Source organism: Felis catus, chromosome D3 (assembly GCF_018350175.1).
Source record: "Felis catus isolate Fca126 chromosome D3, F.catus_Fca126_mat1.0, whole genome shotgun sequence".
NCBI classification, from domain to species: Eukaryota; Metazoa; Chordata; class Mammalia; order Carnivora; family Felidae; genus Felis; species Felis catus.
Window position 1 is genome coordinate 8,842,620 of NC_058379.1, and position 25,589 is coordinate 8,868,208.

The 25,589-nt window shown below is 48.5% G+C and overlaps 2 protein-coding genes across 4 annotated transcripts in view; one reads left to right on the forward strand and one right to left on the reverse strand.

Annotated features, from left to right (window-relative positions):
• Positions 1-16,614, forward strand: part of CCDC63 (coiled-coil domain containing 63) — a 36,171-nt gene extending 19,557 nt beyond the window's left edge. For 2 of the 3 annotated variants that reach the window (XM_019814539.3, XM_006938471.5), the window contains exons 9-13: positions 1,145-1,365; positions 7,619-7,693; positions 11,212-11,404; positions 13,978-14,181; positions 16,422-16,614. In XM_019814539.3, the coding sequence (XP_019670098.1) occupies positions 1,145-1,365; positions 7,619-7,693; positions 11,212-11,404; positions 13,978-14,181; positions 16,422-16,510 (782 nt within the window). In that variant the 3' untranslated portion in view covers positions 16,511-16,614. The remainder of the gene's footprint in view (positions 1-1,144; positions 1,366-7,618; positions 7,694-11,211; positions 11,405-13,977; positions 14,182-16,421) is intronic. The other variant, XM_023241414.2, reaches the window with a different exon arrangement.
• Positions 16,615-17,187: 573 nt separating this feature from the next.
• Positions 17,188-25,203, reverse strand: MYL2 (myosin light chain 2). Its single transcript, XM_003994663.6, has 7 exons — positions 25,054-25,203; positions 23,709-23,798; positions 21,232-21,307; positions 19,989-20,093; positions 19,315-19,393; positions 19,176-19,224; positions 17,188-17,525 (listed from the first exon to the last, which is right to left on the reverse strand). Exons 1-7 carry the CDS (start codon positions 25,054-25,056, stop codon positions 17,427-17,429), a joined length of 501 nt encoding a protein of 166 aa, XP_003994712.1. The 5' UTR covers positions 25,057-25,203; the 3' UTR covers positions 17,188-17,426.
• Between the last annotated feature and the right edge of the window lie 386 nt (positions 25,204-25,589).

The window sequence follows — 25,589 nt, forward strand, 5'->3', positions numbered from 1 at the left end:
GGTTACCATTGAGGTGCCCAGGTGCCAGCCACGGGACACCCTTGCAAGAAGAGCCCTTTCTAAGGAGGACAGTCTCAGGGCTGTTGTATTCACTGTCTCCTGAACAGACGGAAAAAAATCTGAGCTCTTCTGAGAGCCCCCCCGGGGAAGCTGCATTTGTTCTTTGTTCCTTCAGCATCTCCTGGCTCTTCCTGTCTTTACATTTGGGACCATGTTGTGAAAAGTGTGTTTCTGAGAAACCCCATCTCTCACTCTTTAACATAACACGTAAAGGAGTCACGTGGCCAGAGGTGCCTAGGAAGATCTAGAAAGATCCCTGTGATTGTCGTGTGGAGGCCAAACCAAAGAGACAAGACTGGGGCGCCTGGGTGGCTCAGTTGGTTAAGTGTCTGACTCTTGATTTTGGCCCAGGTCATGATCCAGGGACGTGGGATTGAGCCCCACGGCGGGCTCCGTGCTGAGTGTGGAGCCTACTTAAGACTCTCTCTCTCTCTCTCTCTCTCTCTCTCTCTCTCTCTCTCTCTCTCTGTCTCTCTCTCTCTCTCTCTGTCTCCCTAAAAAAAAGAGACACAGAGAGAGAGAGAGAGAGAAGACTGGGTTCAGGAAAGGTGGGGCTTTTGCAGACATCAGGCTGGAGAGAATGAAGCCTGGAGAAGCTTCTTGGTTCTAATTCCTTGAATTTGCCAGGGTCTGAGCCTGCCCGGGGCCCTCTGCCAACAGGGCTCCCTTGACCCTCGTCCTGCTCAAATGTCATCTCCCTCGAGAGGACTTCCCCGGCCACCCAGCTCCCCCGTCAGAGCACCTGACGCGTCTCCTCCATCACCTGGGCTACAGTGGTGATGGTTGTATTTCTTCTGTCTGCGTGGACATCTCTTTTCCCTTCTCTGCTTGTCTGATTCCGGCTCTGGAAGCTCCGCGGGGCAGGGGAGTGTGTCTGCAGAGCCCAGCACAGCGTCTGGCACATAGTAGATGTTCAGTCACGTATCTGTGAAGCGACTACGGCTCGAAGCTCTTGCGCTCCCCCTCCTGGAAAAGCCTGGCGTCCTCCCCGAGGCACAATAAACATTACGGAGCCGGCTCCCCGCCTGGCATCGCCCCGAGTGGCTTCCTCTCAGCCTCACGCTTCCCGGCTTTTCCTTCCCAGCCCTCAAGGCAAAGAAGTACAAGAGGAAGAACAAGGGTGAGAGCTTTGAGAGCTACGAGGTGGCGCACCTGCGGCTGCTGAAGCTGACAGAGAACGGGGACCTGAATGAGCTCATCGAGGGATTTCTGGCCAAGGAGGAGAAGAACTTTGCTCGGTTCATGTACGTCACGGAGCTCAACAATGACATGGAGACGATGCACAAGAAGACGCAGAGAATCCAGGTCGGGGCTGCTCTTCTTTCTGGGACCCACACACTCTCATAACGGCCTTTCTCAAAGGGGGTTCCTTGAAACACACCTTGAGCTGCTCTAGAGAGAAGACGGCCTCAGGGTCTGATCGGTTTGGGAAACACCGTATTCCCCCAGGCTTTCCCCCCTACATTTTAACCTCTCTGAAGTTGGTATTTGCCTTCAGCTGATGCAAACACTTAGTGTGGTCCTGTCACCCCCCCCCCCCACCATAGTGACATAACCCATGGCATGTTCTATAGTCCTGGGTTCAGTAGACTATAGCCATGGCCAGATACAGCCTGTGGTCTGTTTTCGTACAGACCTGAGCTAATAAGAATGGTTTTTGCATTTTTTAAAAGGTTATAAGGAAAAAAAAAAAAAAGAGGGTATGTACGAGAGAGATCATATGTGGCCTGCAACGCCTAAAATATCTGCTGTCTGGCCCTTTGCCTTAAAAGCTCGCTGACTCCTGTTAATCAGCAGCTTCACAGAACTGAGTAGAGATGGTCAAACCATCTTGAAGACACTTGATATACATGAGCATAATGAAGGCTCTGACGAGTCCCGCAGTAAAGAAACTTCTTTACCTTGGTTAAGCCCATCATTTCCCAAACTAAATTGGCTTCTTGGGCTACTTACTCCTCAGAACACACATAAGCAGCCTTTGGAACTGTCTGAACAGGATAGAGTCTAAACTTAGTACGACACTCCAGTCCCTTCAAAATTTGGCTTCAACCTGCTGCAGCAGGCACAGCTCTCTTCACGAGCCCAGGGTGCCCTGGGCAGCTCCTAGGCTCACCCATCCTAGACCTTTCCCTCCTCTGAGGCCTCCCCGTGCCATTTCCTCCCCGCCCCCCCCCACTCCTGCTTTTCTTCTGATGAAATACTGCTCATTAGTCCTGACCCTGCACAAATGTCATCACCTCTGGCAGTTCATGACTCCTCCCTCTGGGGTCCCCGTGCTGTTTGTATGACGAGGCGGGCCACTTCCGTTTGCAATGTCACTGTTTCCTAAATACGGAGCAGGTGTACTGGCTATGTGTAAGTAGCCAGTAGCCAGAATATAAGGGAAAACATTTTATTTTATTTAAAAAAATTTTTTTAATGTTTTATTTATTTTTGAGACAGAGAGAGACAGAGCATGAACAGGGGAGAGTCAGAGACAGGGAGACACAGAATCTGAAACAGGCTCTGGGCTCTGAGCTGTCAGCACAGAGCCGGATGCGGGGCTCGAACTCACAGACCGCGAGATCATGACCTGAGCCAAAGTCGGCCGCTTAACCAACTGAGCCACCCAGGCACCCCAAGAGAAAACATTTTAATTTACTAGTGATGAGTTAATTTGTATGAGGATTAGGATAAATATAGCTTGTGAACTTTTGATTGAATGCACATTGGTACTTAGGATGATAAGAAATACTCGTAACAGTAAGGAAATAAGGGTAAACATAAAATGAACACAACTGGGCTGATTTAAAGAAAACTCTTAATATACAATAATAGATAGTGATAGACAATACCACAGGTAGCACAGGAACACGATGGAAATGAAGGTGGTGCTATCTGTGAGGGTTATCGCAGGAAACATATGGCACGCCCCAAATGGGTAAATTGAGATGGGTTTTTTTTTTTTTTTCAACGTTTATTTATTTTTGGGACAGAGAGAGACAGAGCATGAACGGGGGAGGGGCAGAGAGAGAGGGAGACACAGAACCGGAAACAGGCTCCAGGCTCTGAGCCATCAGCCCAGAGCCCGACGTGGGGCTCGAACCCACGGACCGCGAGATCGTGACCTGGCTGAAGTCGGACGCTTAACCGACTGCGCCACCCAGGCGCCCGGAGATGGGTTTTTTTTTAAGGCACTATTTACAATGGCTTAAGGAAATTATGAAGGGTAAGTGCGGGAGAAACAAAAGAGGGCTCCAGAACAGGTAAGGGGAAGGAGCCGTTTTCTGGAATCAGGGGAGAAGGCTGTCCATGTGTCTCTCCTGGAGGGATGCAACCGAGCTAGTGACCTGCCAAGTACCCCCAACGTCTTTCCAGTCCTGTTGTCCGGGCCCACCCCACGCCAGGGGACCAGGGAGCCCAGAGCCGAGCCCCTGGGGTTTAGGGCAGGAAGGGAGGTAGGTGGATTTGGGGGAAAACGGAGAATGTCCAGCTCTGTGTGTGTGGTGGGGGTAGGGGTGGGAGAGATGAGCTTGTCTCCTGTCTCCCTCTGTCTCCCTTCAGGAAGGTGATCTTCCAGGGGACAGGCACAAGAGTATACTTCCTCTTCTTTCCTAGTGCTCAGGATGGCCCTGCACACAGTGGGAGACACCAGGAAATGGTTCCCAAACAGTAATTGACCTGGACCTTCCCATTCACTTATGAGGGCCATCCTTTTCTCCTTCAGCCGGCAGCCTGTCTCTGTTAGGAAGAGTGTGTCCGATGAAAGATGACCAAACTCCTGCCCTTTCTGGGCCTCAGTCTCCACATCTGTAGAATGACATAATGGGACTAGAGCAGTACTTTCCAAACTTTTAATAAAAAAGCTACAGAACATTTTTGTTTAAACCCAGGTTGAGGAAACACCGTACAGCAAACAGGTAAGGGGCACCTGAGTGGCTCAGTTGGTTGAGTGTCTGACTTTGGCTCAGGTCAGGATCTCACAGTTTGTGAGTTCAAGCCCCACTTCAGGCTCTGTGCTGACAGCTTGGAGCCTGGAGCCTGCTTCGGATTCTGTGTCTCCCTCTCTCTCTCTCTCTTTCTCTCTGCCCCTCCCCTGCTTGCTTGCACTCTGTGTCTCTGTCTCTCTCTCTCTCAAAAAAAAAAAAAACATTTAGAAAAGAAAAAAAAAACACGTAAAATGGAGCAGTTGTGGATGAAGGGGGTGGGGGGTGGGAGGGGTGGTTGGAGGGGTTGCCTGGACCCTTGACCTTTTCACCTTCTTGTGGCACCTCTGCTCAAACTAGGGTTCAGGTAGGAAAAATATGTAAGTGAAAAACAATTAGGGTACTAACATCTGACTTCGCCCCTTCTCCGAGCACCGGGATCAGAGGTCGTAACTGATTGAATCCCACTTTCTTTCTTCTTTTGCGTCGTCTCCCCTACCTCCCCCTCCCAGTTTAAAAATTATTAGTTGCTAACATTTGAAAATCGGGATATTCCACATGGAAATCGGGATTCCGGTTTCTCTCCGGAAATCCGATCAGACGACTCCGGCCCGCACCTCCACGCGAGGTTGAGGTCCATGGGCTCAACATCCACCGAGACCCGCTGGGTCCGATTTGCGCCTGCGCCCAGCCCTGCGGGCCTTGGAGCTTTCGGCCTCCGGTGTAGGCGCTTCGCCGCTGCCCTCAGGTGGCCGTCTGCAGTATTGCATGGAAGGTCTTTGAACGCAGAGGTTTGAAGGATTGAAGGATGGATGGTCTGTTTGGGACCTGGGAGTGGGCAGGACGCTGATTCTTTTTTTCTAGGAGACAGCACCTTACTAGCCCCGGTAGGATGGCAGGGACGGACCCTAGCAGAGGGATGTGAGGACGCTAGTCGGAAACTGACCCGATGAGGAAATGGTTACTGAACAAAACCGACCTCGATCTTTCCCCTTCACCGTGATGGTACCCCCTCTCTAAGATACACAGCCTGTCTCTGGCCTGGGCGCGAGTATGTCTGATGAAGGATGAGCAAGTCCCTGATCTGCCTGGGCTTCAGTTTCCCCATTTGTAGAATGATGTGTGAACGACGACAGTAGCTTCTGAGCTTTTCTTTGGAGTTACAGAACTGTGTGCCTTTTGGGGCTTAGCAGAGCTGCAAATTCCTGTTGAATAAGTCCTGAAAACACTTTGTTTCTAAAGAAAATGCTTAATATTTAAAAAATCTTATAAGAGAAGGATATGCTTGCTCATTATAGAAAATTTGGAAACTACCTAAGGATTGAATTTTCTAAACCATCCATTATCCCATTCCTGAGAGACAATCATTGTTGCTATTTTGATCTATTTCCTTCTGATTTATTTTTGGGGGGGGTGATGCTTTTAAATTTAACATAGTGATTATTATATAGTATATATAGATTCATGTATTCTGATTGAAAAAAGTGTTCTTTTGGTTATTTTTTCATTCAGCAAGTATTTATTGAGCACTTACTATGTGCCAGGCACTATTCTAGACCCTGGTTATGGGACAGAGAACAAAACAACAAAAGGCTCTGCCCTCATGGAGCTTCTATTCTGGCTGAGAAACAGACAATGAACAACAAGCCTACTAAATACATTAATTATAGGGTAGGGGCGCCTGGGTGGATCAAAGAGTCCAACTCTTGATTTTGGCTCAGGTCATGACCCCATGGTTTCGTGTGTTCGAGCCCCATTCAGGCTCTGTGCACTGGCCTGCCATGCAGAGCCTGCTTGGCATTCTTCCTGTCTCCCTCACTCCCTGCCCCTTCCCCTCTCAGACTCTGTCTCTCTTAACTAAATAAACTTTTAAAAATTATAGGATATATTAGACAATGAGAAGTGGTGTGGATAAAAAGATGAAGTACAGCAGGTAAAGGGGGGTTCTGGAGCCAAGTGAGGGCATGGGAAGTTGAGAAGTGAAGTTTGAGCAGACTTGCAGGAATAAGCTATGTAGATCTCTGGGGGATGAATATTCCAGGCAGAGGAAACAATAAGTGCAAAGGTCCTGAGGTAGGAAAGATGCCCATTTACAATACCAGGATCATTCTAGACAGTTCACACTGTTTCGAAAACTTTTCCCCCCAAGTTCATCATAGAACCCTCCAACATCTTCTATGTTCTTTTTAATGGCTTCTGGGGACCCTGGAATCTCTGTGTAGAATCATAAGAAACTTCTTAAAAATGCGATCCCCAAGTTCTATCCTATACCTACAAACCTAGATTCTCTGAGAATGGGCCAGGAATCTTCATTTGAAACCATATTTTTAGAAAAAAATATATTAAAAACATTTTTGAGACCCATTGCCCCCATGATATGAATACTATCTTTGATTTAACTCATCCACTATCAGTAGACATTTAAGTTGTCTCTAACTGGGGGCCATTCTTTTCTTTTCCTTTTTAATGTTTATTTATTTTTGAGAGAGACAGAACATGAGTGGGGGAGGGGCAGACCGAGAGGGAGACCCAGAATCCGAAGCAGGCTCCAGGCTCTGAGCTGTCAGCACAGAGCCCGATGTAGGGCCTTGAACCTACAAACCGTGAGATCATGACCTGAGCCAAAGTCAATAGCTTGAACGACTGAGCCACCCAGGTGCCCCTAATTGGGGGCCATTCTTCAGCAATAACCTGACAGACAACCTTGAACAGCCACTTTGCCCACATGTCCTACTATTTCCATGGGACAGATTCCTAGGGATGAAATTATTCAAAGGGTAGCCTTTTATATTTACACACACTCTTCTAACATAGGGGTTCTTGAATCTGGTCCCTGGATCAACAGTAGCAGCAGCTCCTGGGAACTTTCGAGAAATGCACAGTCTTGGGCCCCACCCAGACCTACCGAACCAGAACCTCTGGGAGAGGGGCCCAGCAGTCTGTGTTTTCACGAACCTCCAGGTGATTCTGATTCATGCTGGACTTTGATAACCTCTGCTCTGGAGCTGCCTTTACGTTACATCCGTTACAGTAGCCACAAGCCACCCATGGCAATGTAAGTTTAAATTAAGTAAAATTAAGGTTTAGTTCCTCGGTGGCACTACCACACTTCAAGTGCTCAATACCCACAAGTGGCTAGTGGCTGCAGGACTGGGTGTTGCAGAGAGAACATTGCCACCATCACGGTTCTATTGACTGCTGTTCTAGACAGTTCTTCAGAACGGATGAACCACCCGCTCTCCCACTCCCTCATCCTTTTAATTAAGAAACATCAGGGGCACCTGGGTGGCTCAGTCGGTTAAGCGTCCGACTTCGGCTCAGGTCGTGATCTCGCGGTTTGTCAGTTCGAGCCCCGCGTCGGGCTCTGTGCTGACAGCTCAGAGGCTGCAGCCTGCTTCCAATTCTGTGTCTCCCTCTCTCTCTGACCCTCCTCCACTCACGCTCTGTCTCTCTCTGTCTCAAAAATAAATAAAACATTAAAAAGAAACATCAGAAAGAACCTCCATGGGCATAAGTGGGGCCCAGGGGTTTGGGGGCTCCTTGAAACAGATAATTTAGATCCTCATCATCGTCTCAAGGCACAGGCATGGTTTCAGGTGTGGTGGGGAGGGGAGCACGCACTTGTCCTTATGGTCTGGTTCTCTCGTGAGCAGAATGAGATCATCCTCTTGCAATCCCAGCAGAAATCATCCCATGATGACAACTGCTCTGTCCTGAGACAGATGGAGGTAAGACCACGGTGGGGAGGGAGGGACGTGGGAGTCTCTGTTGTCTGTCTGTCTGTCATGCAGCCTGTCAGGCGGCCCTCAGGAGGAGTATGATATCTGCCCCATGAGACTGAACTGGCCTGGCTCATGTCTGGACATGTCCTGACCCTTTGTCATGGGCAGCCTCTGCTACAGATATGCCTGTAGAATTTTTTCCCTTATAGGCCCTTTGTCTGCTTTAAAGACTCCCGGACTTCAGGGAGCATAGCCCAGGCACTTGTGCCTATAATTTCATCCCAGACTGGCAAATTCCAGACAGAGCTCTGCCTCAGTAACTTTTTTCTCTCTCCCCCTTGTCCTGGCTGTGGCCTGTTGTCAATAACAGTTATTATGAACATTTGTTGAGCATTTACTATGTACCAGGTACTGGGCTAAGTGCTTTGCGTGTATTATCTCATTTAATCCTCACAACAGCCCTGTGGGTTAGGTGCTGTGGTCTCTACATTTTACAGATGAGAAACTGAGACTCAGAGAGGTAAAGTCATTTGACTAATACCTTGGAGCTGGGATGCTGTATTTGAGCTTTGCATTGTATTTAGTTGCCAATCACCAGGAACCAAAGCAGCAGTGGCCTAAGCAAGGTAGAAGTATTTATTTTGTTAAATACATTTGGAGATAGGTACTTCAGGTCATGATGTCATCAGTAACCCAGGCTCCTCCTGTTTGCCGTCTTCAGCGTGTGGCTTATTTTCCCAGGGATGCCTCATGGTTGTATTGTGACTGCTGATGATCCAGACATCACTTATATGTTCCATTCAGGAAGAAAGTGGGGGAGGCAAAAATATCGTTCCCATTACCTTAAAAGTTATTTCTGTGAAGACTCAGCCAGTGACTTCTGCACTTGCATCTTGCTGGCCATCCCTATTGCAAAGGAGGCTTGGAAATATAATTTTCAGCTGGGCACATTGCCGCCCCAAATACAATCAGGAGTTTGTTATTAAGGCGTAAGGGGAGAATAGATAGCAAACACCTGACGAAGGTATGAACCCAGAGAGTTTGCACAGCCGTGTTGTAATCCAACAGACCCTGCCCCAGGAACTGCAGTCCTGGATCATTTTCCTTTCCTTCTTTGTGGCGTATTTTCTTTGCTGGCGTCCATCTGGTTAGACAGGGATGGCGGTGCCATTCTCCAATGGGCCACTGGGGGGCAGCAAAGCACAAGGCACCATCCTGCGGCTCTGGCTCCGAGAGGCCTGTCTCAGGAGCCCAGATATGGGGAATGACGCTTCAGGCAGGGTCCAAGTCCAAGGAGACCCTCCTTAAGCTGAGCACATGATTGGGGCCCCACGTCCCCAGTGGCTCACGGCCACCCAGTGTCGTCCAGATGCTTCCTTGGGGTTGGGACTGGTGAGGCTCTGCACCTCTGGGTTTTGAAGGCCTAAAGAGGGGCACCTTGGGGAGGCCGACCAGGCAGCCCCCAGCGTCTCCCCCACGTCTGAAGTCTTTTCATCCCGTCTTTGTTCCCTTGGCTGCAGCATGACTTCTGGGGGCCTCAGTTCAAAGCAAATACTCCAAGCAGGAGAATTTGTCTTAATAGCAATGGAATCACAAGGGCCTTTTTTTCCCTTACCCCCTGCTAAAGATCATTTCCCTCTGCTCTATTCCTGGAGACTTTCCTCACATCCTCCCTTTCATCCTCTCCTGCCCCTCTGAGAGAAGTGGGAGCACCTGCCCCTTAACGGGAGGGTTTTGCATGGGAGTTAAGCAACCAGGACCTGGGAACAAACGCTTGGGTATGACTCTCAGAAAAGTCACTTCCTAGCTGTGTGACTTTGAGAAACTGACTTAACCTCTCTGAGCCTCTGTTTTCTCACCTTTAATATGGAGATAATAATCATCTTCACTTCAGTGGACTGTGAAGTTTGAGGTAAGTCATGCATGTGCACACTAAGCACATGGCACAGCAGAGAATTTTGAGTGTAGCTATCATTGTTGTTCGTGATGTAAATCAGTAAAACCTCACAATCACCTCACCTTGGTACTAAATAATTGCTCAAGAAATGAACCTAAGGTCAGGTACGCAGACCACTCCATACAAGGAAGCTAAACACAAGTTCGCCTTTCTTCTCTGACCTCTGACCTTCTGTTTTCCTCACCTGAAATCTGTAGCAGTTGTGAGGCTGTGTTGAGATGATGTGTAAGGTGCTGGACACATGTTATCACAGCCACATCAGGCTTTGTGTTTGTTTGACCACGTGATCTCCTAACGTGCCTCTAGAATGAGAGGGCAGCTCTTGCTGTCATATGGGGAAACTCAGCCCTGGGAGCCAGGACAGAGGAAGCTGCCCGGTGTGATGGTCGAGTGACAGTTCGGATCTTGGCTTCCCTCTCCTGGTTGTGTGCTTCAGAGCCTCAGTTTCCTCACCTGGAAAATGGGGGTATGGATAGGACGGACCCCTTGGGATTGTTATTTGGGACGAGGCAGGAGCCACAGGGAATGGGCAGTCCTCACTGGGCCCAGTTCACCTTAGCAAGCTGAGAACTCAGAGGGAGAGTCAGGAAGTGACTGGAAGCTCTCAACCCAAGAGCAGGGATTCTCAGCCCAGGGTTGCAAGTCAGATTCACCTCGGATGCCCAGGCCGCACGCCAGACCAAACCATCTGAACCTCTGAGGCTGGGGTCAGGGCAGCAGATGTTTTGAAGGTCCCAAGTGAAAGTAACGTGAAGCCAAGATTGGGACCCAATGGACTCGCAGGGGTTCTCAGACTTTACCGTGCATCAGAATCACCTGGAGGTTCATTAAAACACACATTGCCAGGCCCACCCCCAGAGCCTCTGATTCAGGGTCTGGACTGGAGCCCAAGAATTTGCACTTCTAGTAAGTTCCCTGATGAAGCTGATGCTCCTGGTCGCCCAGGGACCCCACTTTGAGAACCACTGGACCAGAGCAATGTGTATTAACCAGTGAGTGGTAAAATCAGTTTGTTGGATTGAACCAGCCTTCACAAATAATGAAACAGAACAATAGAAAATATGAGAACACACAATAAGAATATTGATCTGTGAAGCATTTATGTCATTTGATTAGATAATCTATTTAAACACACACCCATACCCGTATGTATATTTACATTGTATACTATGAATTAGGCTTCATTGTAAAATGTACTCCTTTCTGTGGGCCACAGTTTTAAAAAATGAATCACCAGCTTTTAAAAAATATTGTAATCCCGTACACATGTAGACACACGTACATACATGTAGGTGAAACAAAACTTAGATTTAACAATATTTACCCTCATTACCTGCAGTGTATATTAGTATTTTCTTTTCCTTTCTTTTCTATTTACTTTCTTTAGAATGCTGATTCAGGCTTAGTACGTTGATTTTGTATCCCCTCAGAGGTCTGAAAATCTGTAGTTCAGAGGCTCTGGTTCCAGAGGGTCCCAAACCCCCATCCCACTGAAAGTCCTTATGGGTGGGCGGAGCCCAGGGTGCAGCCTGGCTGATCTTGGGTGGGAATTGGGGTCTGTCACCAGGAGAAACTGAAGAAGACCACGGAGGAGGCAGACATGTATGAGAACAGCTATAAGGAAATCAGCAAGACCTTGGAGCATCTCAAGAACTCGGTGGAGAGTCTGTTTAAAAAGATAAATTGTGATGCCACCAAGATCCTGGGGCACTTAGGGGAGACAGGGAAAATCAGTGACACCAACCTTCCACAGTACTTTGGTGAGTCAAGGGGGTGGGGGGCTCGTTGGGCCTTTAAGAACTGTTTCCGGAACTTTCTGTGAGCAGTCACGAGGACTTGTTCTTTGGGTGGCATTGAGCCTGGTGATGAACGCCAGCCTGCCTGGGCTCCAATCCTGGTTCTACTCTTACCAGCTGTGTCCTCCTCCCCCCACCCCCCCCAAAAATGAGGAGTAAACTAATATCTACCTCATAAGGTTGTTGGGAAGTTTAAATAAATTAATAGTTCTTAGAGTAAAGCTATATGATCGTATTAATAGATGCAGAAAAAGCACTTGACAAATTCAACATTCAGATAAGAACTCTTAGCAAACTAGAGCTGGAAGGAAACTCTCTTAACTTTGAACGGTATCTACAAAACACAGCTAACCTCACGCTTAAGGGTAAAAAACTGAATGTTTTTCCTCTAAGATCAGGAACAAGGCAAGAATGTCTGCTCTTGTTGTTCCTATTCAGTATCATCGTGGTGGTCCTAAACAATGCAGTAAGGCAAGAAAAAGAATTGAAAAGCATACGGATCGGAAAGGAAGAAATAAAGTGCTCAGAGCAGTGCTTGGCCTGTAGCAAATGCCTGTCAACTAGAACACACATTTCTAGCCATAGGCCCTTAGCTCAGGACAGAGAAGGAGGGAGGTACCTCCAGAGATCATCACAATTTGGAGCGAATGGCTTGCTTTTAGAATAATACCTAAGGTTCTTAATACGCTCCGTGTTTGGGGATGTCCCAATCACCCCCTCATGCCAGGTTCAGTGATTTGCTAGGAGGGCTCACAGACTCAGCCTATAGTGGCACTCTGGGCTTTATTTGTTGTAGCAAAAGAATCAAAGCAAAATCAGCAAGAGGAAAACGGGCATGGGGTGAAGTCCGGAGGAAGCCAGGAGCAAGCTTCCAAGGGTTCCTCATCCAGAGGGGTCACACAGGATGCACTTAGTTCCCCCAGCATTGAGTTGTGATGACATAAGTGAAATGTTACCAACCAGGCGAGCTCATTAGAGAGGCTGTGCCCAGGGTTTTGAAAAAAATAAAGCAGTTACTTAGCATAAACATGTTTTATACATACAGGTTAGGGGCACTGAGCTGCTATTATCATTTAGTGAGGATAGGAACCTTCCTGAAATCCAAGTTCCCTGATGCCAGCCTCAGGCCAACCTGGGAAGCTGTTCTTTCCGGGGAGAGTAATCAGGACTCCTGTGTTAACTCTTTTCTGCCCACACCCTATTACGTCTACACAGCCTGGCCCCTACTCACATTTGTCATGTCCTCGTGTCCTGCTCTCTCACAAGTCACACTATTCTATGGATTCTTCCAACCCTCCCCTCAACACATTCCCGCCTCAGGGCCTTTGCACAGGCTGAGTTCCTTCTCATTCTCAGATCTCAGTTTAAATGTCCTCTCCCTAGCCGGGCTTCCCTCCACTGCCTCATCTGAGGCTGGTGTCCCCTCCACACACGCTATTGTTCCCATTCATGGCAGTCCTTTTACGTAACATCCATCCAGTTTGTTTCCATGTACAAGTAGCTCTCACTCTGTGAATCGATGAAGTTTTCGAGATCTGATAGCAAGTGCCAGATGCAAATATTTTTGGTATCTGATTTTCAGAAAGAATGGCAACAGTACAGGTAGCACGAGGTTTATTTAAAACATTCTCCAGATCCAGGAGTTACTGAGTCCAGATAACGAGCATCTGGAAAGCAAGGGAAGCGTGTGCTTTCCTGTTTACCTGTCCAATTTGTCCTTTTGTCCGTCTTCCTCCTATACACTGAAGCTTATGAGCTTCCTCGGGCCGAGATTGCATCTTTGTTTTTACTGTTGTTGTTGTTTTGTTTCTCCTCCCTGCATCCCAGCATCCAGCTGTGTGCCTGGCATGGTAGGCATCCAATACTCATTGGTAGAGTGGGTGGTTGAACACACAACTCCAGTGAATGCACAGGGCTCCGACACACAGCAGGATAGGGGAGCTCCCCCGGACTAGACAGGTCAGAAAAACATTCCTGCAGGTGGCAGAGGCCTGACCCAAGTCTCAAAACGCCAGTAGGGGTTATTCAGGGAGGGGTGTAGGGAAAGGCATTCTAGGCAGAAGGAACAGCATGAGCGCAGGTCTGGAAGCCTGGGACAGAGCGTGCAGGGGAAACGTCAGTAGTTTAAGAGGCTGCCTGTGGCTCCCAATTGAAACCCACTGTTTCTCAACCGTCTTTTCATTATTGCCTCCTAAGGAGTCTTTTTAGACATTCTTTTCCTAATTGTCCTCCTCATGAAATTTTAACACTGTAGATATAAGCTATAGTTGTTTATGTTCTGTACGTATATGTTTTATGTTATAAAGTCAGATTTTTTTTTTTGCATCTCAAAAACCAAATATTGCCCTCTTGCGGATAGTGCCCTCTGGAGAACGCACGATGTAACCCAAGAGAAAGCCCTCATCCTTAGAGGATGTCCCCACTCTCTGTTCTTTCCCTTCCTCTCCAGCCTACGGGGTGGGGGGGGGGCACCACCCCCAATTCCTGGGAACCAGGTCTCTTGGCTGCCATCTTGGTTCTGATTGATTTTCTTCCAGCCATCATTGAGGAGAAGACCAATGACCTCCTGCTGCTGGAGTCCTACAAGCGGATCCTGGATATGGAAGGGGCAGAAACCGAGATGCCACCGCCCTTCATCAACCCTTTCTGGGGTGGCTCTTCCCTCCTCAAGCCTACAGAACCCATCAAAGTCATCCCCCCGGTGCTTGGGGCTGACCCCTTCAGCGACAGGTTGGATGAAGGTGAGTTCTCTTTCTCCCCCAATCTGCACAGGTTGCTAGGAGACCTGTGCCAGAGAGAGTCTGCAGTGCTGAGCCTCAGTTTCCCTTTATGAGTCTCGTAGGCCCATCCGTTCCATTGGGTCCCATCATGGCTGTGGTCCCTTGACTTGTTTTGCCTGGGGATGCTTCCCTCTACAGTGCAATGACCTAGCCACAGATCCTGAAGTTTAGTGATCCTGGATATTTTTTTCAATCACTACTCTGTGACCATTTAAAATGAACCTTAAAATGCTTAAGTTTACACATTGGCAAGTTGCAGACACACAAGATTCCCTAGGGCCATCTCTCACCCTGACCTTATGCCCCTGAGTCTTTCTCCACCCATGGCTGTTCTTGCCCCACCCCAACCGTGTCCTGCAACCTCATGGTTGAGGCAGCTGCAGCTTGGTTCCCTGGAAGCCAGATGCCTAACTGTGGCCCCTGTGGCCAGGTTGTCAATCTTCCCTCCTGACACTCCCCTCACCCGGGGAAGCAGCCCTTCTCTCTGGGGGCGGGGAGAAAATTGGCCCCGCCTGGGTTTTGGAGGGCAGTTTGGCCACATGTGTGGCAAGCCTGGGACACAGATACACCTGTGAAGCCCGTCGTCTCGCCTGTGCAGATTGGCCCTCCAAGAAACATTTATTCAAGGTTCAAGGATGTAAGTAGGGCCATGTTCACTGCAGCCCCGAACTGGGCACTACTGAAACGCTCACCCATTGGAGACTTGTTACGTGAATTACGGGTCACCCATCTGTGCAACAGGCTTACTGTGCAGACACAGACAAGAGTGCAGTGGGTCACTGTAAACTCTCCCTCTGTCTCTCTGTCTCTTTCTCTCTCTCTCTCTTTCACACACACACACACACACACACACACACACACACACACACACTCTCAAACTTATAATTTATACATAAATTATATATGTGTAATGATATATGGATTATAGGATATAATCCTATATCCTATAGTATCCAGGGGACTTTGAGCCATGTCTGGAGATATTTTTGGTTGTCACACCTGGGAGGCAAGGGGTACTGCTGGCATCTAGTGGCCAGGGAAGCTGCTAGAAATCCTACAAAGCATAAGACAGCCCTTGACAACCCCGATGTATAACAGGGAAAGAACTGTGTATAATGAGAGAGGAGGAGGAGAAGGAGGAGGGAGGGAGGTTGAGAGGGAAGCAAGGAGGACGGGGTCTTGATTATGCATACAAAAACAAAGGATCTATAGGCTGACTTGTGGTGGGTGTTTCTCGAGGTGGCGATTTACAGACGTTTGCCTTTCTAAGTTAAACAATTCTGTATTGTTTAAATTGCTCTTTTCCAATGGTCCTGAGAAACTTTAGTAATTAGAGAAAACTAGATTAAAAAAAAAAAAAGCTGCCACATCTCTCTAAGCAGGGCTTCAAACGTGCAGGTGTGTCAGAGATGGAGGGGGAGGAGTGAGGAAGGATCACCAACACACACACACACACACACACACACACACACACACACACACACACACCTCCAGTTTGATTGAATCGGGGCAACTGAAAGTTGGCAGGAGCGAAAGCTGGGTCTGGTGTTACTCACCTTTGCACACCTTCCCTTTGCCCTTTGATTCCTAAAAGAGGAGGGTGGCAGGGCACAGATGCTGGTAATGCTACCCTCACCCAGTCAGGAACTTGCAGATGATGCCTTCACTTCTGCTCAAGGGAATGTTGATTAACACTGGCTTCTCTTAGCTCATTAGTCTCTGTGGCTCATATGTGTGAATTAGAAGAGGCACTCTGGACAAGTTAATTAAGGTGCCCCTTCTGTATGGACATGATTTGGCAATCAAGTCGGGTGAGGGCTGGATTTCAGCCCATCCATTCACCTGTCTCCACTAGATATCTTTGTTCAGTCTGCATCCTGAACAACAGCACATGGTGGCTCTGTCTCCTTGATATTAAACTAGACTCAACTTCACATACTCCTCTGGGAGAAAAAAACAGTTATCATCTGGGCATCCCCGTGCAGTACATCTCTGCCGATGCGCCTCCTCCCTGAACCTCGAGAATATTCAACTCCACCCCCAGCACTGTGGAGGGACCCCAAATCAGGCTTGGACAACCATGCCTTGGGCATCCATGAACGGGGCAGAGAGGCACTGTCCCTGGGAGGGAAGCTCCCCACCCCCACCCCTTGCTGGGCTTGGTTTCCGGACTCCTCACGCGAGTCCTGTCTTTGATGCAGTGGACCAGCCCCTGGACCACAGCAGCCTTCGGCAGCTCGTGCTCAGCAACTACACTGCGAAAGAGTTTCGAAACAGGGACTTACACTGAGACAGCATCCTGGAAAGGGGGGATGATCTGAGGCCCAAGAAGTTATGGTCTGAGGTGGAGGGGGCTACATTTGTACCAGAGAGAATAAATGTTTTGTTCTTTAACCTCAGTGTCTCCCCACACTCATTACTAAGAGACTAGATTAGGGTGCTGGGAGCCACTGTGGGACACGGAGGCACGAGGACACAGGAGGCAAGAGTTATATGAGGTCACCACGGCTCCCGAGCGCCCCCTGAGATGGCGCTCCTTTATCTGAAATTAGAAATTAGCCTCTTACAGTTAACAGATATGAGTTTTTGCTAAGATTAGCCGTATTCTTAGTATGAACGTGAGGCCTCTTCCTCTCAATTTATCGTGGGGCCTGGCTGAGCACATCTATGGGAGAAACATTCCGATGTAATGTTTCCTAAAGGAAAGGATGTCATGGGAGCTAGGCTCTACCGATGCTTGAACTCTCTGCGAGAAAGGGCCGTGGTCCTCTAGTTGCCATTCCAATAAATTGTGGCCCTTGACAGAAGTATTCCTAAGTGGCTGTGAAGGTCTGTTTCCAATAAAGAGTCACTAGGATTCAATAATAAGGACAGCAGGGACATCACTCGCTCATACCCTGCCTTCACGGGAACTAGCAAAGGACCTTCCTCACTCAAGGCACGTCTGTCAGAGAAACACCACGGACACACACACAACCTCCTGTTTATTTGAACACAGCTTCTGGGTGGATTTCCATCTGCAGGACGTGTGGCTACGTAGCATCTTGCAACCACTGGGGCTGCAAAGACGATGGAGGTGGATGATGAAGCAGCCACACAGCTAACAGGCCAGGAGCAGGGACGGCGGCATTACTGGGCAAAGTGAGAGGAGGGCAGGGACCACCTTTCCACCAAAGACAAGCCCGGGGTTGGGTGACGAGCCCCTCTCAGTCCTTCTCTTCTCCGTGGGTGATGATGTGCACCAGGTTCTTATAGTCCAAATTGCCGGTCACATCAGGGGGGAAGGCAGCGAACATCTGGTCCATCTGCAAAGAACCAGCAACACATGCTGAGGGGGACAGGAGGGCAGGTGAGAGAGGAGGGTCCCAGAGCAGAGGCAGTAGGGGTGCGGTGGACATGGGGACACGACACTCGGGTCCCCCTCGGGGAAGGCCTTGTTGCCCAGCTGCCGTGGAGAGCTGCCAGCCCCAAGGTCACGGTCCACCTGGGGCAGCCCACGGCCGACTGATCAGTGTGAGGCCTAACGGGGGAACTCCTCCAAGGGTATTCTAGCTCCAGGGCTCCCTGCGGGGCAGGGGGTGGGGAGCCAACACACTCTCAGGGCCTGAGTTGAAGTTCAGCATCTCCCTCCATGCCTCCCTGCTTCCTTGCCCTTCCTTGCTCTTTCTTCTGCAAGGCTGACCCCAAGGGCCATCCTATAGGGATGTTCCTGGGAACCCAGCCTGCCGCAGGTAAAGCAGGGATCGCGGACTCGGGTTGCAAAGGATCTAGGCAGGCTCTGCAGGGGAGCAGGGGGGCTGGTGGGGACTGTGGGGAAACGCAGACACACAAGCTACCTCCAGAGGTGCCCTGGCTCAGAGCCGGCTGTGGGGGCAGGGGGGGCAGACTGAGGGAACTTAGTCTTTGAGGGAAACTAGAACTCTAGGCTTTTAATGTGCGATTGCCACATTTAGAAAGTATCAGCTAGTTATTTTTAAAAATACTACAAATATTTTTAGTACTAAAGACACTAATTTAGGCTAATAATAGCTAACGCTTTATATTGTGCTTTCCACATGCTTTAGCCCTTCACGTGTATCAACTTGTTTAATCCTCACAGCACGCTACGAGGAAAGTTTTATTACTGCCCACTTTACAGATGAGGAGAGTGAGGCACCGTGAGGTCAAAGAGCTTGTCCAAACTCCCCAGACTGGTGGGAGGTGAAGGCAGCCTCTTTTAACTGCATGGGTTTTGGTGGGGGAAGTGGGGGGGCGGGTAGAGAATCTAAATAAACATTTTAGCGAAATGTGAAACCTGTTGAAATCAACCCTGAGAAGGGGCTATTTTAAATAGATTCAGGTTCATTAATAATATCGACAGGGCCATTGCTTATTGATACAGGACTTTTGATGAATTAGCAGCGAAAAGTGCCCCTTCTTCAAGGCACATTACTGCCCCCTGCCAAAAAAAGTCATATATACTGTTTTCTTAAAAAAAGAATTATATCAAGACACTTTACTGCCATCTGCTGGACGACGGTTGCAATAAATATATACTTCACAATATATTTTATGAGTACGGCATCCAGGAGAATTGTGCAGTGCAGAACCTTCATGACGGTACGTGGTACCCTGCAGGTCACCCTCACTCCATCAGGAAATTGGTGCTCTAACCAGCACCAGGTCTCTAACCAGGCCTCTCTAGACCTGGAGTCAGACAGACCTGGGTTGGAATCCAGGCCCCAGCATTTACCATTAGTGTTGTCCTTTTAGGCCCGTGACTAACTTCCCTGGGCCTCAGTTTCCCCATCTGTAAAATGACAATAATGCTGGTAGTCCCTACCTCATAGTGTGATTGAGAGAACGAAATGAGATAGGGGCTCAGTAGCAGGTTCTCTCTCAGTGTGGGGCCAGGGGTGTTTTAGAAAAGAGGGTGACACGGGAGCTGGGGTGCAGGGTGTCCGAGGGGCTGTTACCTCCTCTTTGGAAAATCTCTCTGCCTGTGTGGTCAGCATCTCCCGAACGCTGCAAAAAGAGAACAGCGGGTGTTGGCACCAGGTGTGTGTGTGTGGGCGGCAGGGAACCCCCACGTCCTCCCCCACAGATCCCACTCACTAATCAGCCTTGAGCACCCCTTTGCCTTCGGGGTCAAACACTTTGAATGCGTTGAGAATGGTCTCCTCGGGGTCTGCCCCTGAAACAGAAAGCAGGGTCGAATCATGCTATGGGTGGCTGGAAAACCCACGGTACCCCAGGAGGCAGGGCCCAACTCCCCTTCAAAGATGGAGGGGCCAGAGCAAGGCTGGTTTGCTTGGAGGAAAGGCCCTGCCTTCCTCTGAGCACTGAACCTTGGTAATGAGAAAGAGTGGGCTGAGAATCCAGTCATTTCTGAGCAAACCCAAGGTCAAAAGTGGATCTAGAGTCAGAAAGACTGGGATTCGAATCCTGACTCCAGCATTTGCTAGCTGTGTGGCCACAAGCAAGTGGCTTTCCATCTCTGAGCCTTAGACAGGGGATAAAACAGAACCTACCTCCTAGATGGCAAATGAGGTCATGGATCCAAAGTGTGTAGCATGGGGTCTGGCTCAGGCTAAGCCTCAGAGCAATGTTAGCTGTTGCTTTTATCCTCCCCACCCCCAATGTTACTCTGCCTTCACCTTCTGCCAACACCTGTGTGCCCTCCTAGTGCTTTAATTCATGCCCAAAGATGAAAACACGTAAAGATACACACACACAGGTGCACAAATGCAGATGCACATACACCCAGACAGACACACACATGAGCTTACCCTTAAGTTTCTCCCCAAACATCGTTAGGAACACAGTAAAGTTAATTGGACCTGGAGCTTCCTTGAGCATTTCATCAATTTCTTCATTCTTCACATTCACACGCCCTAGGGCAGGAGATAGATACACACTCAGAGCCCCCCGCGCTAGGGCAGAAACAGCTGTCAGGACTCTGGCATTTGCCCGCCTGATGCCGCTTCATGGAATCTAGTCTAAGGGACAAGCCGAGATGGAGTGGGCGGGGCCAAAGAGTCCCATGAGAAGATGTTCTCCACAGTGTTATTTATAATAGCCAGACAGCTGGACACAGCCCAAGCATCCAACGTGGGGAGGGGTTAGCTATTTTTTATAATAGTGTCTTCAGAACCTCGAACATTTTAAACAGATATTTTAACTTTTTACTGAAATGGGAAATGTTCCTATTACAAATGATCCCTTCTCAGTGGGAGGTGGGACACAGATCAGAATCACCTTGAAGGGAACTTTTTCCTTGAAGGGCTGCAACCCACACGCCCTTGGAGATTCTCATAGATCCTGTGCTAGCCTCTGCCACGAAACCAAATAGCACCTTTGTGCACATTTTTAAAAGTCACCCCTTCTTAAGATAATTTATGTTTTAAATATAAAAATCTACAGTGGCCACAAGCATGAATAGTAATCTGTCGAACTGTGTAGTGCGCAACCTGCTCAGCTGTTCATGGTGGCCCTGAGTTCTGGGAGTAGGAGTGGAGGGGGGTGAGTGGTGGCAGGGTGGACGTGTGTATTTTGAAAAATCTCCATACACTCATGCTTACACTACTGAGATGTTAAATTTAAAAAGCTGGCTCCCAAATAGAATAATTCCAACCTCAAGACAACAACAACAACAAAAATTCCACAAAAAAAAAACAAATGTACCTAGAAAAGACTGAGAGGCGGAAATGTTACAGTGGAATGCGACCTAATGGCTAATGTTTTTTGTTTTATACTTTTCTGAGTTTCTCAAATTTTCTATTGTGAGCTGGCATTGCATTCAAAATCACAGAAAAAACAAGTCAGTTTAAAAGAGAAATGAAAGATACGTGAAGACACTCAGAGCCTAAACACTTCTTTGCTTTTCCTCTGAAGTTTGTCTTAAAGGCCAACCATGACTGAGCTCTTTCTTTGAAAAATGATAAGCTCTTGACCTTTTCAGTGGCCCCACTTTCCACTCCTCAGGAGGGTGGGGTAAGGAGACCCTCCTGCAGACCTAGAGGGGGGACATACCAAGAGCAGCAAACGTGTCCCTCAAATCATTCTTGTCGATGAAGCCATCCCTGTTCTGGTCCATGATGGTGAAGGCCTGTGGAAGGGGGCAGTTGGCTGGTCAGCCCAGGAGAAGTTGAGTGGACGAGACCAAGAGATCAGGCTGTGGACTGGGGGAAATGGGGTTCTGGGATTCAGGAGCACCGAAGGACATTAGATCAAGGGTCAAAGACTGGAAACTGGCCGTTCCTCAAAATGTTAGGCATAGCGTTACCATATGATGCAGCAGTCGTACCCCTGGGCATCTGCCCAAGAGAACCGAAAAATCTGTCCACGTGGAAACCTGTGCCTGAATGTCCACAGCAGCATTATTTACAATGGCCCAAACCTGGAAACAGCCCACATGTCCGTCAACTGGTGGATGGTTACACAGAATGTGTTCTAGCCATGTGATGGATTACTCCTCAGCAATAAAAAGGAAGGAGATCCTGACGCCAGCTACAGCCCAGATGAGCCCTGACACATGACGCCGTATGAAACAAGGGGCAAAGGGCCACATACTGTACGATGTGCTTCTACAAAATGCCCAGAACAGGCAAATTTGTAGGAGCTGAGAATAGATCAGCGGTGGCCACAGGTGGGGGGGGGGGGGCAGAAGGGAACAGGCAGTGACTACTGATTGGTGTGAGGTTTCTTTATGGGGTGATAGAAATGTTGGGAAGTTAGTGGTGATGGCTGCATAGTTCTGTGACTATAGCAAATAACCACTGAATTGTACACGTAGTTTTAAAAAGGTGAATTGAAGGTGTGTGAATTATATCTCTATGAAGTCGTTCTTTAAAAAATCAAGTTAGGGGCGCCTGGGTGGCTTAGTCGGGTAAGCATTCAACTCTTGATGTCCACTCAGGTCAAGATCTCATGGTTCTTGAGTTCAAGCCCCACGTCCAGCTCTGTGCTAACAGTGCAGAGCCTGCTTGGGATTCTGCCTCCCTAGCTCTCTGCCCCTCCCCCATGCACACACACTCTCTCTCTCAAAAATAAACAAATATTTGATTAAAAAATAAAAATAAAAAAATAAAATAAAAAATCAAGTTAATACCTGGGGTCTCATCAGCGGCCCCCCTCCCCTCACCAAAGCCCAGTTATCTATAAAATGGGGCCAGCTATCTTTCCCAGGTGGCTCCCACGGAGACACCAAGAGCTTTGTAAATGCCCAGGTATTTTACAAATGACTTATCATCTCCATGTTTTTTGAGTTCTTTGTAGCTGGCTCCTGAAAGTATTTGCACCCACTCCCCACACCCCACACCCAGCAACTGATCTCATTCTGGAGATTGGGGCAGGGTGAGGGGGAAGGGAGGGGAAGGTGACGATTTCAAATATGACAGAAATATGACAGAGTTCAGATATGACATTTCATCGTGGGGGTTCTTCTTTCCCGGGTGGCCTAGGGGACACGACACTCCTGTGATCTAAGGGCAAAAGGTGTTAAGGGTTTGTGTACCATTTGGAAGCCCCAAACGGTTTCGCCTTTGATACAGGACACACTGGCCTCTTCAACGTCTCTTTCTCTGAAGGCCCAGGTGGGAGTGTGGATGACTCAGTGTGAGCCACGGGGACTGCTGGAAAATTCATTGAGAGTCTATCCTTCCAAGCCTGCGGGCAGTGGCTTAATTCGGCCTAATTGGTACTTAGGTTTATTTAATAAGGCGCACTCCCATTGAATGTGACAGGGTTTCAACCTTGCTCGTGTTCGACAATGGATGGCTATAGAATTTAAAATCTAAGAGATGCTCTTTTTCATCTCTCAGTTTGGCAGAAATAATATTTTTAGGCTCTTAATACCCAATGTTGATGGAGATGTGGGGGAAAGGCACTTTTTCCTTTTGGGGCTGCTGGGAGTCGGTATTTGTACCACATTTCTGGAGGGCCAGTGCTTCTAGCTGTTTTCAGTTCCTTTTTTTAAAGTTCTTTGACCCAACAGTTCTGCTTTTAGGAATTTACCCCAAGGAAACCAGCAAAGATGTGTTATTTATAATGGTAGAGCATTCTAAGCACATGTAACATCCAACCATGGGAAGTGGTTTCAGTAAATTGATAGAAAATGTGGATGCAGAATTGCTCAGGGAAAAATAGCAAAATAATTTAAAAGTATATACATGTAATACGAAAAGTGACTTGAAGGGCGAATATTAAAACGCTAACTGATTATTTCTGGGTCATAGAATCGTAGATCATTTTTATGTTCTTCTTTGTGTTTTTCTGAAAATTTCCCCCAACATTTTCAACAAGAAATACGCTTTACTTTTAGATTGGCAAAAATTATTAAAAATAATTTCTTTAAACAGTTCACGCACATGTTGAGACTGAATTTGGGGTTGTTTGGATGGTAAAAACCTCTAACCACTAGGTCCCTGCAGGGAACGTGGAATGAGGGAACGTCCTCTTTGACAGGTGGGAATCTCCATCCGGGCGTATGATTCAACAGCTGCACCCACCTCCTTAAATTCCTGGATCTGGGTCTGTTCAAACATAGAGAACACGTTGGAATTGGCACCTTCTGCTCTCTTCTTGGCTTTCTTAGGTGCCTGCAGGGGGGTGGGGGGGGGGAAGCATTAATTAAAAGAGTCAGAAGCTGGGAGTCGGGTCCCATCTCTGGGTGAGCCTCAGCTGCTCATCTGTGAAATGGGGGTTTGACGCCCACTCTCATCTCAAAAATGGTGATACTGGAGGGATAAGAGGACCCAGAATCCAGCCTGATTCTGGTGGATCCTCAGAGACAGAGGGTTTGCAGCACCACCTTTGCAAACTAGGGGAGGGTACATCTCTGGGGAAGGAGGTAACACTTTCAGATCAGCCCCGGCGGGATCCAGCTGCCTCTGTTGCAATGCATTTCACAAAAAAAGTTCAGTAATGCGCAGAAGGAGAATTGATTGGAGAGGGAAAACGTCAGGCTCACTAAACCATGAGGAATGCCGAGATGAAATGACACTTTCTCAGGGTGTTAAAACCCACTGCTCCCCCTCCCCAGTTCTCCTTTGATCCAAATGGCAGTGAAATATCCTTTCTAAATGTTCTGTCCTTGCACACACAAACAGTGAAGAGAAGAGCAAGTTAACATTTGTCTCCACCCCGCTTCTCTCTGACTTTAAATAGTTAGAGCAAACGCTCGAACACTATACATATACATACATGATTTCATGTAGTCCTCTTGTCAAGTAGGGGCTATGATTACTGTAGCTATTTGACTGGGGAGTCAACTGGGGCTCAGAGAGGTTGGGTCACTTGCCCAAGGTCACACAGGCACAAAAAGGCAGGACCAGAGTTGCACTTGGGCAGTCTTGACTCCAGAGTCTGCGCCCCTAACCATTCTCCTCCACTGGCCCTGATTTGGGGGCTTCCTGCTTTGGGAGGGGGACGCCTAACCCAGCAACACAGGGAGAAAGGTTTTAAATTTGCAAGTTCAAAAGGTGAAAACAAAAAGATTCTTTTCCCCAGCTGCCTGAACAAGAGAAAAGAATTACAATTTGATCCTTAAAAGCGTTCAATCCCATTTTGCAAGCCCTGGGAGTTATTGATTCCTCGAGAGGTCAGTAGACAAGCCATAAAAAAGCCAACTCTCTTATTTTGTTTTTGCGAGTCCCTGGGAGCTGCTGTTATTTGTGGCTTATCGGGGCATTGATTGGGGTTCCTCTGTGCGCACACAGCAAGCGCTGCTTTTTCCACCAGGGGCTGGGGCCCTCATAAGCCAGCTTTCTGCCCCTCCCCTCTGCCCTCTGCTTGTAGGTGGTGTTTCCTCCCCCCTTCCACAGCATCACACCTCAAGGAGCCCTCGCTACTCACCATGGTAGAAAGGACACAGCACTGCTCCCCCAGAAGAATCCTACAGGCTGCCCAGCTCTCCTCGGCCCGGGAACAATAAATACTTCCTCCCCACGTTTAAAAATAACCCCATGACCACTTTTGGCAGTAATAGGTGAGGCGGACACCACCTAAGGCCCCCCCATCCCATGCCGTTCTTCTGAAGTAAGGGGAGCTCACTCGCCACCCAGTGACACATGAGACCCAAAAAGGCATTCAAGGTTAAAGAGGCAGGCGGCTGGGTCACAGGGAGAGATGCTGCACACTTTCGGCAGCACTTGGGCGGGAGACACTTGTGCTTGTCAATTTTGAGAAAGAAAACAGCAGAGAGAGAGGAGACCCTTATGATTCTCTAACAGGATCAGGGTCCCACCCCAGGGCCTTTGCACCTGCAGAGAGGTTGGGTCCCTCTGCCTGGAGAGTTTTTCCATCAGACATCTGCGAGGCACTCTCCCTCCCCTCCCTCAGATCTTTGCTCAAATATCACCTTCTCTGTGAGACCTCACCACCATCCTTTT